The sequence below is a fragment of the Lissotriton helveticus genome, chromosome 8 (genome assembly GCF_964261635.1).
Source record: "Lissotriton helveticus chromosome 8, aLisHel1.1, whole genome shotgun sequence".
NCBI classification, from domain to species: Eukaryota; Metazoa; Chordata; class Amphibia; order Caudata; family Salamandridae; genus Lissotriton; species Lissotriton helveticus.
Window position 1 is genome coordinate 1,580,438,834 of NC_136069.1, and position 19,508 is coordinate 1,580,458,341.

General features: G+C 43.9%; 1 protein-coding gene across 1 annotated transcript in view; it reads right to left on the bottom strand.

Moving 5' to 3' along the window:
• LOC144773949 (solute carrier organic anion transporter family member 2B1-like) overlaps positions 1-19,508 on the bottom strand; it is a 560,363-nt gene that overhangs the window by 197,389 nt on the left and 343,466 nt on the right. The window contains exon 7 of the mRNA XM_078659003.1: positions 10,688-10,799. Coding sequence (XP_078515129.1) covers positions 10,688-10,799 — 112 coding nt within the window. The remainder of the gene's footprint in view (positions 1-10,687; positions 10,800-19,508) is intronic.

Here is a 19,508-nt window from a genome sequence, read left to right on the forward strand (position 1 = left end):
TTGCTCCTTCTGCATAGTCAGCAATGTGAAGAATGAGGAATATTTGAGCTACAGAGCACTGCCAGAGGTAGAACAATGTGTTAAAAATGGGGTCTCTAGTTGGCTCTGCACCCTGTCCAAGTAGGGACCCCAAACCGAGTCAGGGTAAGTCACAACACAACCTAAATTGTCCTGTGCTCACCCTCTGGTACCTTGACACAGAGCAGGCAGGCTTAACTTAGAAGGCAATGTGTAAAGTATTTGTGCAATAACTCAATCAGTAGCACAGTGAAAACAACACAGAAAGACTCCACAATGGCTTAGAAAAATAAAGTAGAATGTAATAAATAAATCAAGACTAAAACAACAACATTCTGACATATAAAAGTTGAGATATTGAATTTGAAGAAATAAATGCAGTAACGTGCTTGGAAGCAAGTAGTGCTAAAAAGGTTTTTTAGGTCGTGCTGGACAGGGGCAAAGTCAAAGTTCAAGCCAACCCCCATGGACCTCCAGCCAGATACAGGATCCATGCAGGCTCCAGTGAACCAAGTACCTTTCCTGTTCACTAGCAGGAAGATGCTTTGATCTTCTCCACACAGTGAAGGCGATGTGTCAGTTCCTTAGATGGGTGCCAGAGTCAAGAGGCATTTATCGGTGCACCCGATTCTGCCACACAGACGTGGTGGATGTGTCAATCTGACCAAGCTGCGGTGGTGGCAATATGCTCTCTGGTGCGTCGATTTCTGGAGTTAAAGCACTGGTCTGAGGCGATACAGCGATTTTACTCCTGCAACAGGGTTGATGCCCCAGTTCTGAAACACGCAGACAGGAGATAAGTCAATATCTGTGTTGCAAGTATCTGGGCTACTTCCAGTGAGCCAGGCATGGGGATCTGGGTTATTGACTTTGATATTCTAGCATCCCAAGCAATAGGAGTCAAGCCAAAAAGCCCTTGGAGATCCCTTGGAAAAAGGCAGAGTCCAGCTCTTCTTAAGCAGAGTCAGAGAGTAGCAGGCAGAAGGGTTACAAACATAAAAGCTGGCCTTCCAGATCATCAGTCCAGTTGAGTCAAGTAGAATTCTTCTAACAGAGGTTCAGTTGTAGGTCCAGTAGTCTCTAATTTGTTGGAGTAGAAAGAACCAGTACTTACATCCAAATGTGCGTTTAAAGTGGAGAAGACTTCCAAAAGAGGTTTTGAAGTGCACCAGTATCTTTTTTAGCCTAGTCCTGTCTGCCAGGCTAACAATGGGGGCAATGATTCCTTTGTGTGGAGTCAGGACACTACAGATTAAAGTGTAAGTGTTTGGACCTTCCTCCCTTCTTGCCCAGGAAGGGCTTTCAGAATCCGGATATGTGAAGATGGGTACTCAGCTACACCTAGTCCTCCTGGGTTTGTCGCTCTCTGGGGGGAATGCACAAAGTGTAACTGTCACCCAGTCCAGAAGTGTGTTGAAGACAGGCTGCAAGGTATACAGAGCAGTATGAGCAGCAAAATGTTCACTTTCTAAAAGTGCCATTTCTAAAATAGTAATGTTAAATCCAACTTTACCAGTGAAGAGGATATATCATTACCCTTCCAAAGATATGAAGCATGATGAAGCTGTCCCTTTCTAATTATTAATTACAGCTTCACTTTTTTTTAGGAATTCCCTATGTTAGCCTATGAGAAGGTTAGGCCTCACAGTAGTGAAAATAAATGTAGCTTTTTGTTACTACCAGGACATGAAAGGCATAAAAGTACATGTCCTACATTTTACTTACACAACACCCTGCCCTGTGGGTTACGTAGAGCCTACCTTAGTTGTGACTTAAGTGTCAGAAAAAAAGGAGTTATAAGGCTTGGGAAAGGATTTCAAATGGCAAGTCGCAGAGGCAGTAAATTGCACACACAAGCCCTGCAATGGTGGCTTGAAACATGGTTAATGGTCTACATATGTGGGTGGCACAATCAGTGCTGCAGGCCCAATAGTGGAATTTAATTTACAGGCCCTGGACACATGTAGTGCGGTTTACTAGGTACTTATAAGTAATTTAAACATGCCAATAGGGTATTGCCCAATTTTACTATATTTAAGGGCAGAACATAAGCACTTTAGCACTGGTTAGAAGTGGTAAAGTGCACAGAGTCTGAAAACCAACAGAAACGAGTACAGGAAAATGGAGGGAAGCATGCAACAAGTTGGAGGAAGACAACCCTAAGACTGTCAAGTCTAACACAATGTAATTAACGTAATGGTTATTACATTAGGTTAATTATTCAGTGTCCATGAAAGCAACATTCCCAGCAGAGGAACTTCTATGTGGGATGTGCCTGCCAGGAGGAACCAGCAAGCAATCTTCTCACAGACTTCCTGGCCCAGGAAGCTGCTTTGAAGTGCACTGTTAGGGCTCCAGGCAATGTATATACCTTAATACAGTTCACATTATGGTGAACACATTGCTCACCCTCTCACAGTTCTTAAAAAATAACTGTGCTTTATTCATGCATACTTAACACCAATAGCAACAAGCATTAGAAATGCAATATGCATCACATTTTCTTTAGTTAGAGCTATTGGCATAGCTCAAAAGCTACAGGACAGAATTTGACAGTTTGCAGGTGCCAAGCAGATCATTGCTCCATGAAATGACCTACAGCCTAAAACGATGTTGATAGCCTACAAAATAAAAAGTCAGATCAGGATGACCAGGAGGCACGCAAACTTATTGGGATGGCCAAAACAAGCAAACAATGAGTGAGATTGCCTGGGTGTGACCCAAGCGCACACAGGAGGGAGAATCAGACCCAATGCACCATTAAAAACCCATATCTCTAAATGGCACAACATCGAACAACTGGCAATTCAGGGCAATGCCAAAAGCCGATAGAGGAGTGTTCGACCCGGGATCCCTGGTTGGCTGAGGTAGGTACCCTAGGCCAAGTAGGGACCCGCGTTCCAACCTCAGAGAAAGGAAGGTCACCTTCTTAGAAAGCCCCATTCACCCCCCTCGGTAGCTTAGCACGAGCAGCCAGGCTTAGCTTCAAGGCAAATATGTTAAGTATTCACAACCACGCTCACAATAATCCAATGATGACACCACAAATAGACTCCATACGAGTTTTATAAAACAAGTATAAACTTTATGTAAAAAGATATACGATAAGACCATATGATGCAGAACCAACATATGAGGTTGTGTAATACTTCTCCTGGCCGGTTGTGAGGCCAGCCAGACTTTTAAGTTCTGGCGATGTCAATGAGCGCTTCTAAACATTCTCCTGTACTCCTAATATCATGTCATACAGTTCGTAATGCTAGAATCAGGCACTTTTGCAATGTAAAATTACTGTAATGCGTAAGGTAGCAATCAGACACTCTGCAATGAAAAGAATGCAATGCGTAACGCAACAACCAGGCACTTTGCAAGATCAAATAATGCAATGCATAAGACAACCACCAGATATGTCATTCTACAAAAATAAGGCAATGCCTATACACTCATCAGTTAATTTGTTATGCAGGACGAATGCAATGGGCAATACGCTAATCAGGTAGTTTGTTAATCAGAAACAAGTAAATGCGTCATACGACACTCAGGTAGTCCATTATGCAGATAAAAATGCCATGAATCATACACTAATCAGGTAGTTCGTTATGCAGGAATAATGCAGTTCGTAATACTCTAATCAGGTACTCCGTTATGCAGAAATTATGCAATGTGTAATACGAGAGTCAGGTACTCCGTTCTGCAGAAATTGATTAATGCGTAATACACTAAGGCCCCGATCAGCGGGCCTTAGGCGGTCTCTCAGCCTTTCCTTCTGACTTGCAGTCAGCCTCCCACATTTGCCCCCAACAAAGTACGATGTACTCCGAAAGTGCAGCTTTGCACTCTGGCTCCTGCACCACCACTCCCTTGCCAATACGGGGCACGACACAAGCCGAACCAGAGGCTCATGCTGCCAACATGAGAGAGAGGCCGAGAGCATCTCCCTCCGCGCCCACGCCCCGGGAATCAACACACGTTACCTGGGGGGCACGAACTCACTCACCTCTCCTCGTCCAGCTGCTGGGCCTCCATTGCAGCTTTGTGAAATGGCAACCTTGGCTCGGGCTGGCAACTCAGCTCCTCCGGGACTGCCGGTCCGGGCCGCTTCAGTTATGAAGATCTCAGGCTGCCACAAAGCACACACACACACAGCATCGCTGAGTCTTCCTTCACTCCGGGTGCACGATCACTGGGCCCTCCACACACAAGTCTCAGGCTGCACGAAGTTCACACGCACAGCGTCTCTGAGAATCACTTTAATCCAGAGAATACGATAAGGCAAATCCTCACAAAGGTCTCCTGGTGCACAATGCACCGGCATACAGCGGCGATGAGACTCACTTGGATTCCGGTGCGCACAATAACAAGGCAAATCCTCACAAAAATCCCACTGTGCACAACGCACACAACGTCGATGAGACTCAGTTGGATTCCGGTGCACACGATCACTGGACAATCTTCACGAAGGAGTTCAGGTTGCACAAAGCACACGCACACTGCGTCGCTGATCCTTGCTTGTACTCCAGATGCCCCCAATCACAGGCCGATCCTCCTGAAGGTCTCAGGCTGCACATAGCACCCACACACAGTGCCACTGAGACTCACTTGGACGCCAGGTTCCTACGATCACAGGTAGTTCTTACGGGGGTCATGCTGCAACAGGCATGCACACACAGCAACGCTGAGACTCTCCTAAAAACTTTTGTGTTCCTGTGTTTTCGAACAGGGAGCCAGCTCATCTCAGGCCCTTGGGGATAGTTACTTCAGAACACAGCACACAGCAAAGTCCTTCAAGCAGGGGGACACAGCAAAGACCCTTTAGCCTTTCCTTGGTTGAAACAGCAAACTACAGGCCAGCCCCAGATCACACAGCAAGGGTCAGTCCTATTGTTAGATTTGGGGGTCTCTGGTTGGCACAGGTAGGTACTTGTGACAAGCAGGGACCCTCTCCTCTAGTCAGGACAAGGGGGATTACGCCATAAAATAACCCCTGGTCACCCTCAAGGTAGCGTGGTGAGAGCAGCCAAGGCTTTACTTCAGAGGGGTTGTAAGTTAAGCATGTGTGACCACACACAGTAACCCAGTGACAACACTACAAATGGACACCACACAGGTTTTATATAAAAAATAAGCCGACTTTATATAGAGTTACCACAAGACCATAAACAACAAAAATACACACTATGATTACTTTAAGATGGTAGATTTAAGCTTAGTTCAGTTCAGTTCTTAGATGCGACGCGTTGCGCTTCCATGACAAGCAATGTCGCAGCTATGGGAAATGCGGCAAAGTTCAGATACAAAGAAATAAAGACGTGAAGATCTTCCAGATGCGGCACGCTTCTCAGGGATGCAAGAATGCGTGGACTACAGCGGCGACATCCAAGATGCGACGGCAGCAGCTCCAGCGGCGACGCTCTTCTCCCACGATGAGTGAAGCTTCCGCTTGATGCAACAACTACAGCGGTGACATACAAGATGCGACGGCAGCAGCTCCGACGGCGGCGCACTTCTCAGGGATGCGAGGTGCTCTTGGTCGATGCGGTGCAATGCGACAGTTCCAGCGGCGACACCCTCCTGCTTCTGAGTTGCAACGGCAGGCACAGCGACGGCGACACGCTCCGACCTCGTTGCGAGATTCTTCTCCTGATGCGATGCAGTGCGACAACCACAGTGGCGACACCCTCCTTCTCCGGAGTTGCGACGGCAGCAGCAACGACGGTGACACGCTCCTCTTCATTGCGGCACGCTTCTCTCCGATGCGGTGCAGTGCGACAGTTCCGGCGGCGACACCCTCCTTTCTCCGGAGTTGCGGCGGCAGGCACAGCAACGGCGACACACTTCTGCTCGTTGAGTCGCGCTTCCAGCTCCTTGCGACACGCAGTTCCTCAGGAGGCCCAAAACAGCAGCAGGCACTTCCACAAGATTTCTGGGGAGCTGGGGGGTGAAGTCTGTTGTCCCTGAGACTTCAGCAGGAGGCAAGCTCTTTTCCAAGCCATTGGAGATCCTTCACAAGTTGAAAGCAAAGTTACTCAAAAGTTCCTTTCTCCTTCCTTTGGCAGTAAGGCAACCACTGCAGGACAATCCCCCCAAGCAGCACTTCAGCTTGGGAATAGTCTCTCCTCAGTTTCTTCAGGTTCCTCTCCTCAGTCAAGGTTTCTTCTTGTTGTTCAGAGTGATCTAATTTCATGGGAGCAGGGTACCAATATTTCTACCCAGAAATCCTTTGTTCTCTGAGGGGAGACGGGCCTTTGCCATAGTCCAAACCAGTTCTGAAGCACTCGGTTTACCAGACTTCTCCTCTCCTTTCACAGTGCAAAGCAGAAACATCAGGCGCCCAACAGGAGATGGAGCCACCATTGTGGAAGGCAAGCACAGTCCTGGAGTACTCTGTTGACAGTCTTCCTTCTCTTCTTTCAGTGTGCAGGGCAGAGACATCAGCGTCTCCCCATGGGGTGGAGCCAGCATTGTGGAAGGCAGGCACAACCCTATTCAGAGTTCAGGTGCACTCCTCCCTCCCATCAAGATGCAGACCTCTCTACTCACCACTGGGTGACTCAGGCTGTCTCCTGGAATTGCCCAGCCCTGTCACTCTCAAGAACCAGACATAGGAATACACAGCCTAGCAGAGGCAGGGTTGAATGGTTAGACAAGCAAATACCAACTTTCTAAAAGTGGTATTTGCAAACACAGAATATTAAAATAAACTTTACTAAAAGATGCATTTTATTATTCTGAGTCCAGGCATACTAAACTCGAATTTCTATCATGTTCTCTGAGCCTGTTAGGGTTATAAAATGTAACAATTCTAACAGCCCATTCTGGCCTATGGAGAACAGGTAGCCTTGCAATAGTGAAACACGAAAATGGCTGTAATTCACTATTAGGACATGCCACGCACACCAGGGCTTGTCCTATCTTATACTTACAATGCACCCTGCCTTGGGCCTACCATAGGGGTGACTAAAATGAAGAAAATGGAAGGTTTAGGGACTGGGAAGTGGGTGTACTTGCCCAGTCAGCATGACAGTATCAGACTGCATGCAGGCTCTGCAATGGCAGACCTTAGACACAGTTTACAAGGCTGCTTCTGTGGGTGGCACAACCAGTGCTGCAGGCCCACCAGCAGCATTTGGATTACACGCCCTGGTACACTCAGTGCACTAGCTTAGGGTCTGACAAGTAAACCAAAATAGCCAAACATGGAACCACTGATTCATACATCAATTTAAAATAGGGAGCACTTGCACTGTGGCACTGAACAGTAGTGGCACAGGTCCCAAAGCATCTAACACCAGCAAAAATACATGAGGCAACAGCAAAAATGGAAGGGAGACCCACGCCAATGGTGCCAGGTCTAACACCTATCCCTCAGTATCTTCAGTTGTTTCTTCCTTGGCAAAGGTCCTCTTGACCACGAAGTAGCTCCGTCTTGTTCACAATTGATCAAGCCATTCTCCAAAGTTCAGGGGCTTCAGCTCTTATAGTTATACCGCTCAATGGCTTTGAAGTATTTGTGCTTCAGGGGGAACTGACCCCTGTTCAAACAAATTATGTTTGCCTCCCTGCCAGTGACAGCTTTTCTCCGTTGATTAGTGGGTGTCTGGATTCTCAATCACTCAGTAGGAGATAGGCCAATTGTTTTATAGCAGCAACCCAGGCCTTTTCACCTCTAGGGGCTTCTCTTCCCCCCACACTCCAGATGCAGGTCAGCCTGTTGCTGTGTCACCTCCTCCCCTGGGTCAAGACATTTCCCATATCCTATCGCTTTCAAATCCAGACGGTCAACCCACAGCCAGACAGAGACACACAGAAATGTCAGAGCACAAAAACGCAGCCACTTGTAAAAGAGTGGCTTCTGAACATTCAATGCAAAAACCACCTACATAAAAAGATGTGTTATTACATTGTGAGTTAAGGCATACTAAACTTCACCTTTCTATCTTAGGCCTTTGGGAAGATAGACAGGAAAACATATTACCCAGCCTTCCCATTTTATCCTATGGGCAAGATGGCATTTCAACAGTGAAAAACAAAATGGAGAATATTTCACCCTCAGGACAGGACACACACCTTAGTACATGTCCTACCTTTCACATGCACTTCACCCTGTCGAAGGGGTACCCCAGACATACCATAGGGGTGTCTGATGTGTATAGAAAAGGAAGGGTAAGGTCTGGCAAGTGAGTGCACTTGACAGAACAACATGGCAGTTTAACAGACTGTGCGCAGGCCCTGCAATGGCAGACCTGAGTTTGCTTTTTAAAGCTACTTGTGTGGGTGGCACAAATAGTGCTGCAGGCCCACTAGTAACATTTGCATTACCAGCCTTAGCACACATAGTGCACTGTTCTAGTGACTTTACTAGTAAGGCAAAAATACCAATCATGGACAACCAATTTCCATTACTTCATACAGGCAGTACTTACACTTTGACACTGTTTAGCAGTGGCAAAGTGTCCAAACCATCTAAGTTAGTCCAAAAAATAGCAGACGTAGAGGCATAAAGTCTGGGGTAATAACGCCAAGAAGTGCCAGGTCTAACAAGCAGATAACAACAGGTCTTGCAGACAGCGCATGTGTGCTGCCTAGGCTCGTCTTAAAAATAGCAGGAATAAATATTGTCCTGTAGGAGTTACCATGAAAATCAAGGACTGTGCAGATTTCTGTATATTTTCCTGGGACTTTCTGTAGCTACCCAGAAATGTATTCCAGGATTTCAAATACGCCTGGGCAGGGGTGGATTTCCCATGCTTAAGCCTTGCTCTCCGATGCTGAAAAGCGGTGAAGTTGATTGACATAGACTGGCCTACTTATACCTCTTCTATTTGGATTTTAATGTTGCAAGCAGTGTACTATTCTTTATTTGAAACATCCCTCCATATTGATTACTTTAAATTTTAGGTTTCAGTACAGCTTGTAATCATCTTAGAAATTTGCAAACCCTTTCATAATGCTTTCCAGAACTTTTAAGCAAAAGATTTCTTGCGACTCGGCTATAACCTGGAAAGTTCAGTTTGAACAGGCTGCATAGTACACCACCAAAATACATCTTAAAATGACTCCATCAATAAAAGAAGTAAGACTGGTTGAAAATGTAACAATTTTATGAACAATGATTTAAAATCTGAATTAGCTCTGGTACAATGACGAAAAATGTTTTTCACATGACACCTTAACCCTTGCTGGAACAGTATTCCATGTCTTATTGCTAGGAAAAACCCCAAAATGCGTTAGGTAAAATTATACATTATATATATTTTTATAAAAAAGCATTCTGCTTAACCCTGTAACCAAAATTAATTGGCAGTAGCCCATGGTCTGTGTCCTGTGTGTCCCAGGTGTCTGCAATGAACCTCAGACAGCCCAACAAATGAAAGACTGAGATAGATATAGTTTAAAAGAAAAAATAAGTTTCTCCTGTCCTTGAAACTTGTACCAAAGGCACCACACAGAATGAACCTCTAACCTTCATTGTCTGTGGGGCAGAAACGTTGGCAAAATTACACAAATAGCACACAATCTGACCAGAGCAATGAAATGCCTGGCTCTAAAAAAGCAACGAAAAGTTAATCAGAGAACACAATTAAGATTACATTTGATGCTAGGTTGCAGCAATAGACAACACTGATCACTTTCTCTGCCATCTTACCCTACACTAACCACCTCTATAATAATCTCCACAGCCAAAGGACTGAAAGTTGTTGCAACAAGGAACGGACAAACATCAGGACAGTGACATTGGGAAGGTGTTTTTTAGGGGCGGGGGAGTTACACCTTTGCAAACGTTTGTGTAAGTTTTGTAATTTGCCATATTTGAAAATCACGATGCAAGCTACAAGGAGCACAAGACCTTGCAGCAGGACTCATCTATGGATTAAAATACATGCACCACATCAGCACAACTTAGAAATCTTTCCAATGGCTGTCATTCAAGCTAATAATTACTTACAAAACCCTCTGTCAGGTGCAGCACTATACCCCCCTATACTGACCAAACAGATGCCAAAGGTTAGCATCCCACTTCCCTATCTTACAAAGTCATTTAAAATTAAACAGTTTGGAGATAGTGTCTTCCCCTTAAAGGATCCCTCATTTGGAGCTCTCTCCCTCTGAATCTGTAAAATGACCCCAACATGTGCAACAGCTCAGTCTGAAAGAAACTTAACTACAGACACCTTCCTCCAAGTTTTATCCTGTAATGGTTACCCCCCCCCCCCTCCTCCGCCCCCCTCCCTGCATGTCATGGTGCTATGTAGCAATATTGTTGTTATAGAAAGACTTTTAGAAAAACGTAAGTGCTATTTATCCTAAGTTAACATCAAAAAATGGTTCTGCAACAGTTATACTTTGTAAACGGCTACTGCCTTCCCCATGCATAAATGGAAACTTTCTGACTAAAATATATATTCACCTTTGTGCATACATTAGCTCTGCAAAGAGAAAATGTACAATGAAAAAGCATGCACACATATTCCAACTTGCCTAGCTTCAAGAGAGGGAACATTAGCTCAATGCAATTAATATTATCTTGCATTGCACAGAAAAGCTTTGAACAAGCAAAGGAGAACTGAACTTCTATTCGCGTTTTGCTGAAGAAACACATCAGAAAACGCGCAAAAACACACACATAAAAAGAAACCTTTTATGTAACCTTTTGCACATATACACTTACGCTTGATAAATCCCATCAATGAAAGATACTGATATATTTTAGGATTAGGTTTGCATTCACTAATCAGGTCAGTCCTTCGTTTGTCGTCGGTTTCCTTGTCCAGTTTTTCCTCCTGAAATACCAATTGATCAATCAGTAGAAATATAAGTGAGTTCCTCAGGTAATCAAAAAATATATATGTACTAATCCTTACTCAAGAGCACGCTGACAGAGAATTGCAGGTGTAGATGGGACAAAAAATGACCCCGTGATGTTATCTTTTATGTCTGTTGTCTTCTTAGATTCTACATGGGATGAGTGTCTATATTCATTTTCTGTGTATTCAGGACCCACTGAAATTATGCAGCAGGAGAGACCTAATTATGGACAGGGTTAACTAAATTATACCACAAGAAAAGGCAAATTATACAGTATAACACAGTAGATTTAGTGATAGTATTAGTCCATTATTTTGTCATTAGTTTTCATGGCAACACTGCCTCAGCAAATGTCACTTCATTAGTACCTGTTTAAAAACAAAATGCTGTAAAAAGCAGCTGGAAGATGACTAGTCAACTTTTACGACAGGCCTTCCACTGCACGAGAATACATCACTATGGGCCTTATTTATGAAGGCCTTGCGCCGCCGGTGCGTCACTTTTAACATGGGAAAAAGTGACGCACCGGTGGCGCAAGGATTTCATAAATGAGGCCCTGTGTTTTTAGTAACTTTTCATCAATTTAAGCTACAAATAGCATTTTTCTTCACAAATATAGATTAAACAGCAGATGATGGATTATGTGGCAAATACGCCAAATCCATAATAATGCAGAAAATGCCAAGGCCATAGAATCACATAATTCCAGTAGCTCTGTATTTATTTAGGGTTTCTGTTCTAAGTTGATAAATCTGGGTAAAATGTCTTGGTTGGAAAAGTTTCCATGTCAGTTTAAACTATCCCTGTTTTCAGTCTAGACTAGAGACAGCTTTGACAGCCTCTCCAGAGATTCTGTAATGAAATAAAAATATAGGGCCTTATTTATGAAAAGTGACGCATCGCTGCGTGAAAACAGCGATGCGTCACTTTTCACTGCGCTCTCCCTGCGACATGATTGATGCGTCATATTTATAATATGACGCATCATGTCGCAAGGAGTTACAGATACGTCAGTATTTCTGACGTATCTGTAAGCGCAAAAGTCACGCATTGCGGGGGTGTGTCACAAAAGTGACGCAACTCCAGCAATGCGTCCTTTCACATGGGGAAAGCCCCATGTGAAAGGGCTTGCGTCAGTCTTACGCCTGCTGTGAGGCAGGCGCAAGATTTTGACGCTCCAGCGTCCTAAAAGTGACGCAGTGAAATCTCATAGATTTCACTGCGTCACTATTACGAGGCTTTTTGCGTGTGAACGCCCCCTTTGCATACATTATACCTGACGCAGGTAAAATGTAGCGCAGGGGTTTACAAAGTGACGCCTCTGCTTAGATGCGTCACTTTGTAAATAGTGCGCAACACGATGCATGTTTTACGCCGCCGATGCGTCACAAAAAGTGACGCATCGGAAGCGCAAAACTCACGCACGGCCTCATAAATGAGGCCCATAATACACAAACTACACTTAGATGGGTTTTGTATCAGCAGGATTCAGCCATTGCTTTGTTGCAGTGTCATTCAGATTATAGATCACCTCATAGGACTACATATATAGAGGGGTTAGCGGGTGGTACAGCCTAAAAGCTGATTATTATTTACACGCCACAACAACTGATTTTGATACTGAAACTCTAATGTGCATTTTGCACACGTCTAGAAAAACAACACTGAAATTAGAAAAGTAAAAGTACCAGCACCATAAAAGTGGGCTTTGATTTGTAGAAATAGAAGAATCTAAATACAACGAGTGTGACATGCTTATTAATTGATTACTATATTATTTTATTAAAATAGTTATGAATAGTTATTAGTGATGAGACTTAGCATCTCTGTACCTTTAATTGTAATGCACTATAACAATCAAAGGTGGTGCAAAATCTTTATGCAATATGTTATCTTAATAATATTTTCAATATCAATGATTGATAATATTAGAGTCTTAGATTCATTAAAGCAATTTTATCATAATGATTTTTGAGAATAATTTACACGTATGCACTTTGAATAGTTCCAGTTGTAGGGCATATTCAGGTTTCGATATTTCTATGCAATAATCACTGACAACGTTACAATTATTTCTCTATATGAGATGCTTGATTTATTTCATAATGCTTGACATTAATTATGAGTTTATTTTACTAAATAAGAAATGCTAACTTTGAATGCATTGAATTGCCCTTTTCCCTAGGCTGTATTATTTTCTACCCTGGTGTAATGGACTTTGCTATGTTTCCGCAAATGTTTATTTATCTGTTCTGTTTATGAAACAATCTTTAATCAATAAGACCCTCTACCAGTATTTCATTGGGAATGAATAGGTGAGAGCTCGACCTTTTGACTAAACCCATGAAGAGCAACACAGTATATACGCTCTTTGTAAACTAACCTGTGAGGACAGAATGGACAGTTGTTTCTCATGAGCAACATGGGAAAATATGCTGGATTATCACATTTGGACCTGGTGAACAGAAGAATGGTCACGTGACCATCAGACCATTCTATGGTGACTACCAATGTCACAAATGAACGATTTCAACTATAAATAGTGAATGGAGGAATGGGTACCCTCTTCTTTTAGGCACATCTGCTGCTGTTTTTAGCAGAATGATTGGAATCTTTCATTGCCAACAGCCTATCTGAATACCTTTCCAAGCTTTTGCTTTCCTAACAAACTTACCTGCTGGACTGTTTTGCGCTCTCTGGTGAGAGTCCAGACATCAACTTTCCTGATTACTGCCCCATTCCCCTTTGATCATACTCATGGACTTTCCCTTAGTGAACTTTAACTTGATTCCTTTGCTCCTGCTATGAGAACTCTTTTTAACCATCTTTCAGCCTTTGTTTGTGGAATGAATCTTTAAACATAACCATCCTCTTTAAAATATTACTTATATGCATTGATTTGGCATCTGTAATACAATAACCAAATTATCTAAATTGTCTGAGTATTTATTATAGTGTCCAAATGTTGTACCCATAGAAACTGTGCTTAGGCGATATTGATTTGTAAATGCATGCTAGGGAGAGTCATAGATTATTTTCATAACAACAGGTTCTGTTACTCCTACACTGTGTAGCCACTGCTGAGCTCTTGGTTAGTATCATCCTGGATATATTGAGCTTCTTTAGAAGGTTGGGTCTTCAAATTAAAATACTCTATTTATAGCATGGTTTTAAGGGGAGTGTACTTGAACATTATTTCTAACTTGTGAGTTAGCTACCAATTATTTGTTCTCATTGGCTGGCCAACAACTGTACATCATGATTTCTCACCCTCACTACGACGAAGGAAGGTTCATCTGTGGACTAATGCGTCTGTGAGTAAAGTATACAACCTTAATTCAGTGACTAACTTATATAATCATTCATGGGCCCAGAATAGTTACTGAAAAAGAAAGCTTCCACTGCAACACAGGTCAACCCACTTCAGTCATTGCTACGTTGCAGTATCATCCACATTTTTGATCTACCAACAGAGAAACCAGTCATCAGTCATCACAAGCTATCACATTTAGCCTCTTTAGCTTTGAGTCCACCTCAGAAGGAGGTGTACATTAAGAGGTTAAAGTGTCCATGTCCAGATGTATCTGCTTTGATATCCCCTCCTCCCTCGCCCCCACATGCACACAATCCTGAAGTGGCCTCCACAGCCTAACAAGAAGGCAGGGCCATGACCACCACCTACCTTACATAGCCAATATAGTCCCCACAGCATCTAAAGGAATTGTCCCCACACATTTTACATTGATCTGGGGTGCCACCCATTCATGACTGATTCTGCATCATTGACCACATACCTAAGGATGTATAGCATTTCAAGGTCACTCACAGTGTAGTTATTTTAGAAGTTAGTTTATGTTACTGAAGCAAGGAAAAATATTTACCTTGGAAATGTAGAATAACCCATTTGAAATATAAATAAACACAAATGTTATAATTGAACGGATAAGCAATATAATTAGCGAAAAATGTATTCAGAGTTGCAGCTATAGTAGAAAAGGATTGTGGGTAATGGATTACGGGGATGTAGTACAGCAATTGTCTAAATTTTCCTAGCTGTTCTCACATGCATTTGAACAGAGGAAAAACACTAGGGGGCTGATTACAATGGTGGAGAGACTGCCACTGACAGATCTCCCGTAACTTTACCACCCGCCATATTATAATGGTGGGCGGACGTTTGGCGGTCATAAAGACAGGCCGCCATGCATCCTTGAACGTGCGAGTTCGGTGGAGGGGCTCGTAGTCGCTACAAGGATTACCCGCTATGAAAAGGCAGGCGGAAAGGGACTTTGGGAGCCTGTAGTGGTCCCCCCTTATGCCTTGGCCCACAGCCACGGGACCTGGGAGGCACCTATTGTGCCCCCTACATATCCCTGCACAATGTTGCAGGCACATCATGGTGCCTGCAACCTAGTGATGGGATATGTAAATTGTCCCTTTTTTTGCATTGTGGTGGGTGCTGCAGATAGCAGCACCCGCCACAATACAAAACATAGGCAGTGGGTGGCGGTCGCATTGTAATTCGTACTGTGGGACTGCCGCCTTGTAGGCGGGCGGTCCCAAATACGAAACGATGGCGGAAGGACAGTACGTCTGCCTTCGTAATTAGCCCCTAGGTGTTGAGGCATGGGTCATCACGGACATTTGTGCTCAGCAGAGTGGACCTTATTTGTGTTTGAGATCCTTCAAAAACAGTTTTTCAGGTTACTTGTTAAAATGCAATGAAATTGTACCTGCTCACATACAATGTCCACAATTAAATTACTAAGTTTTGAATACATTTTATCAACAATGGTAATTGTTGGAGGTCATTCTCCAGCCGCAGGAGTGTTATGTGATTGTGAAGCATTATGTTACTCAATAAAATATATGTAATTATTGGATTACACTGGCCAAGATTTTATACAATAAGATTTTAACAATTATTTCTTCTTTGGAAAGTCACCATTTTAAATTACCCATATTTGTTCTATATTAAATGAGGTGTTTTATAGAAGAGAGTCATGCCTTAATTGTGCTCATCATCAGTTGGCAAATGATAAATCAAGACCTAGGGTGAAAAACAGCACTCATTTTTGGGGCCTGGCAATTCAGGTAGAGAAAAATGGGAGAAAGCAGATTTGAAAAAGAACATCCAAGAGTGATTAAAGAGGAAGCACTTGTTTGCATGGCTGATGTGCGAGTTAAGAGTTGTAGTACTAACCATAACATGTATAATTTGGTATAGTTTTAGTTTTCATTCAAACCATACTGCATATATGGTTTTAAGTGAAATACCTATATATATTGGCCCGATATACTCCATACACCTGGGGCCAAATTTGAAGGAGAGTGGGCCATTCAGCTCCCTTCTTGGAGAATTAATATTCCCCAGGGACCCCATCCCCTGGGACCCAGGACAATAAAAAAAGGAAAGGGTGGCTGCATTCCCCACCCCTCTTCGAGCCTTATTAGGCCCGGGGACCCCAGCCCTGGCATCAGGTATATATAAAAAAGAGGGGCTGCTAGGCACTCCTCCTTGAGCCCCATTAGGTGCTGGGGACACCATCCCTTGGGGCAAATGTCATTAGAAAGGAGAGGGGGCCACCTTATTTTGTCCCCAGTGTCCTCATCTCCAAGGGTTAAATACAATGAAACAGGGGAGGGAGTATTCGGTCCCCTCCCTGAGCCTTCACAGTCCCTAGAAATCCAATCACCATATTCAAAGGGGAGGGGTATAGCCCCTTCCCCTTGGCTTATTGGCTCCGGGGACCCCATCCCCTCGAAGCCTCTATCGCGAGCAGGGAAACATGCACTTGCTCCTGACAAACGGGAGCAAACACACAAATCTGTTCCCAGCTGGTGGGAGCTTTAAACATGATCCAGCCAGTTGGCAGCAGACTACTGTTCTGTGGGCTGGGAAACAGAATAGCAGTCTGCTCCCAACCGGCAGGAGCATGTTTGAAGCTCCTGCGACTTGGAGCAGACTTGTGTATTTGCTCTGCCCATGATAGTACAGGTAGGCAAACTACGGTGTCCGGGGTGTGAGTTCCCCGGTTCACAGTCACTGGCCTGAGGCCGCTTAAGGCTCGGGCAGGGAGGTGCACGGCCCCTATCCCCTTTGTTTAAGTACTCGGCCCTGGTGAAGGGGTGTCTCCAGGGCCTTTGAAGGCTAGAGGAGGGAGGCCTTGTGGCCCCCTCTCATTTATTGCACATTTTGGCCCTTTGGTATGGGCTCTCTGGGACCTATAATGGGTCAGAGAGGGGGGCATGTGCCCCCCTCCCCTTATGGAATACGGCCCTGGCAAATGCGCACCCCACAGACCCTACCCTTAAAAAAAATGTGGCCACTGGGGAGGGAGTTCTTGAGGGCTTTGAAGGCTTGGAGAGGTGGGTTGTGTTGCCCCCTTCCCTTTATGGACCATTTTGGCATGGGTGATAGGCTCCGGTAGGAGGCTCACACACCCTTTCCCCTTAATTAAAGAATGTGGTCCCGGGAGATGGGGTGGCCTCCAATGCAGATAACACCCAGCTCCTCTTGGCTTCTATTAAAATGTGCTAACAACCCTGAGCTCCTTTAAGATCTGCCTGAAGGCAGTGTGGAATGGATGGGGAGGAGCTGCCTCAAATTGAACTAAAAAAAAATTAGATTCTCTTTTTCGGCACCAAGTTCTTCTCAGAGGCTAGTCTTTGGTGGTCGCCTAAAGTGGGTGCTGCTTCCCTTGGCACTGATGGCATGAAACCTCTGGGTAAAATTTGATGCAAATCTCACGTTTGAGTCCCAAATTAAGTCCCTATCTGCTCATTGTTTTGATACTCAGAGATCTCTCAGAAAGATACCTCATCTCATTCCGGTAGACTCTTGAAAAAAGTTGTCCATGCCCTAGTTATGGCCAAACTGGATTATGCTTACAGTTTATATTTGGGTCTACCAGCTTTTTTAACCCAACGGGTACAAATTATCAAGATCTCCACCAAACACCCTATCTTAAAGATCCCCCCACATTCGCCAGTGTCTTGGCATCTTCGGTATCTCCAGTGGCTCCCTAGCATCAAGAGGGTCCAGTAGCCTAAAGCCTCTGCATATACTGGGCCTTTTGTTTTCCTTCCACTGATAGACCAAAGTCAGATACAGAGATGGAATGGGAAAATGATTTGGGAATGGTTTGAACTGTTTCATTTTTTAGGGGAATTTGGACAAAAATATGGACTTCCTTCTGAGCTACACATACCATTCAAATACTATTTAATACTTACAATAGGCTACTCTTTTCTTCAGTTTCTGTACATCACATCTACCCAGACCACCGTGATAGTTACTGGTCTTGCAACTCACACTTAGCAGATCTAAAACACATGCTTTGCAATTGTACACTTGTTAATTGTTTCTGGACACAGGTTTGGAACCAAATTAAAGCTATTACTGGCATTTATGTACCACAGTCATATACAAATAACTTCCTAGGTAGTCTGTCTAATGATGGGGAACATGTGTCATGTGTCAGGTGGAGAAGTGTGGCTCACTGGTTAGAGGAGGCAGACCCTGAAGCAGAGGTCAGACCTGGGACCAGGGTTCAATTCCCGACGCGGCAGGGACTTGAGCCCAAATATCCACAGACTCGATAATTCTCGTTTCGGTGCCTACTCGAATTACGGGTTCATACTCTGCAGCTCTGGGCATTAGCCTGCTTAATCTCCACTACGGCCCCCCCGCGGCGGGATGCCCGGCTTCCACCTTGGGGATGCCCATTACGGGTATCTCACAGGGAAAAAGCCAGGATGGGTTCCCAAGGCATACTGGAAGGGGGGTCCCCGCAAGGAGAGAGTGTTGTGTACGACACACACTAAGAAGGACAATTAAACTAGAAAAACTTAAATCCAAATTACTTATGAAAAAATATTGTCCTTTATTTAACAATACCTGATTTCATTTGTAAAACAAACATCGTATTTATAATTAGTAATAGGCCCCAATCGGGTAAGAAAAAGAAAGGGAAGGGGGGGTGCTCAGGGCAGTGCAAAGTCGTAAAGAAATAGATACAATCAAGAAGGGGTGCATTTGCTACAATTTTACATAGATTTCGAAATGACTCAAAATAAAGCCGAAATGGTTAAGGCATCATTTGAAAACAGGCAATCTAAGAACATTCTACGGCTACATACATGGTTGAAAAAATCATGGGCATGTGCCGGAAGTCCAAAAAAGAAGAAGGCGTCGACGTTTCGACCCCTAGCCGTAGGTTACTTTTAATCCTATAACGGGGTCTTCAGCAGGACAATTGTAGGGGGGTAGTGGGGCATTTGAATCTGTAATTTAAAATTAATCGTTAGATCGATTCGTTTATGCGACCTATTGCATGTCGTGTTATTTAACATCAATTATATCACAGTTATCATGGTGTGAAGATTAGATAAACCCAGCTCGCAGTCAAGGTCTCACTAAATGTTAATCAATATCCATATTAGAGGAGGGAGTAACCAGTGTTGCCTAAGTTCGGACAGTATTGTAACTCGTAAAAAACTATGACCAAGCTAGTGGTCAAAAACCAACCAAATGACATACACTATCCACATTAAAGGAGAGATTAGTCACTGTCACATAATTTCAGACAGTATTGTACTTCATGAACTTACATCAAATTTAGACACGAAGTGATGGAGGGTGATGGTGGTATAAAAATACCAGTTGCCGTTATCCGCACCCG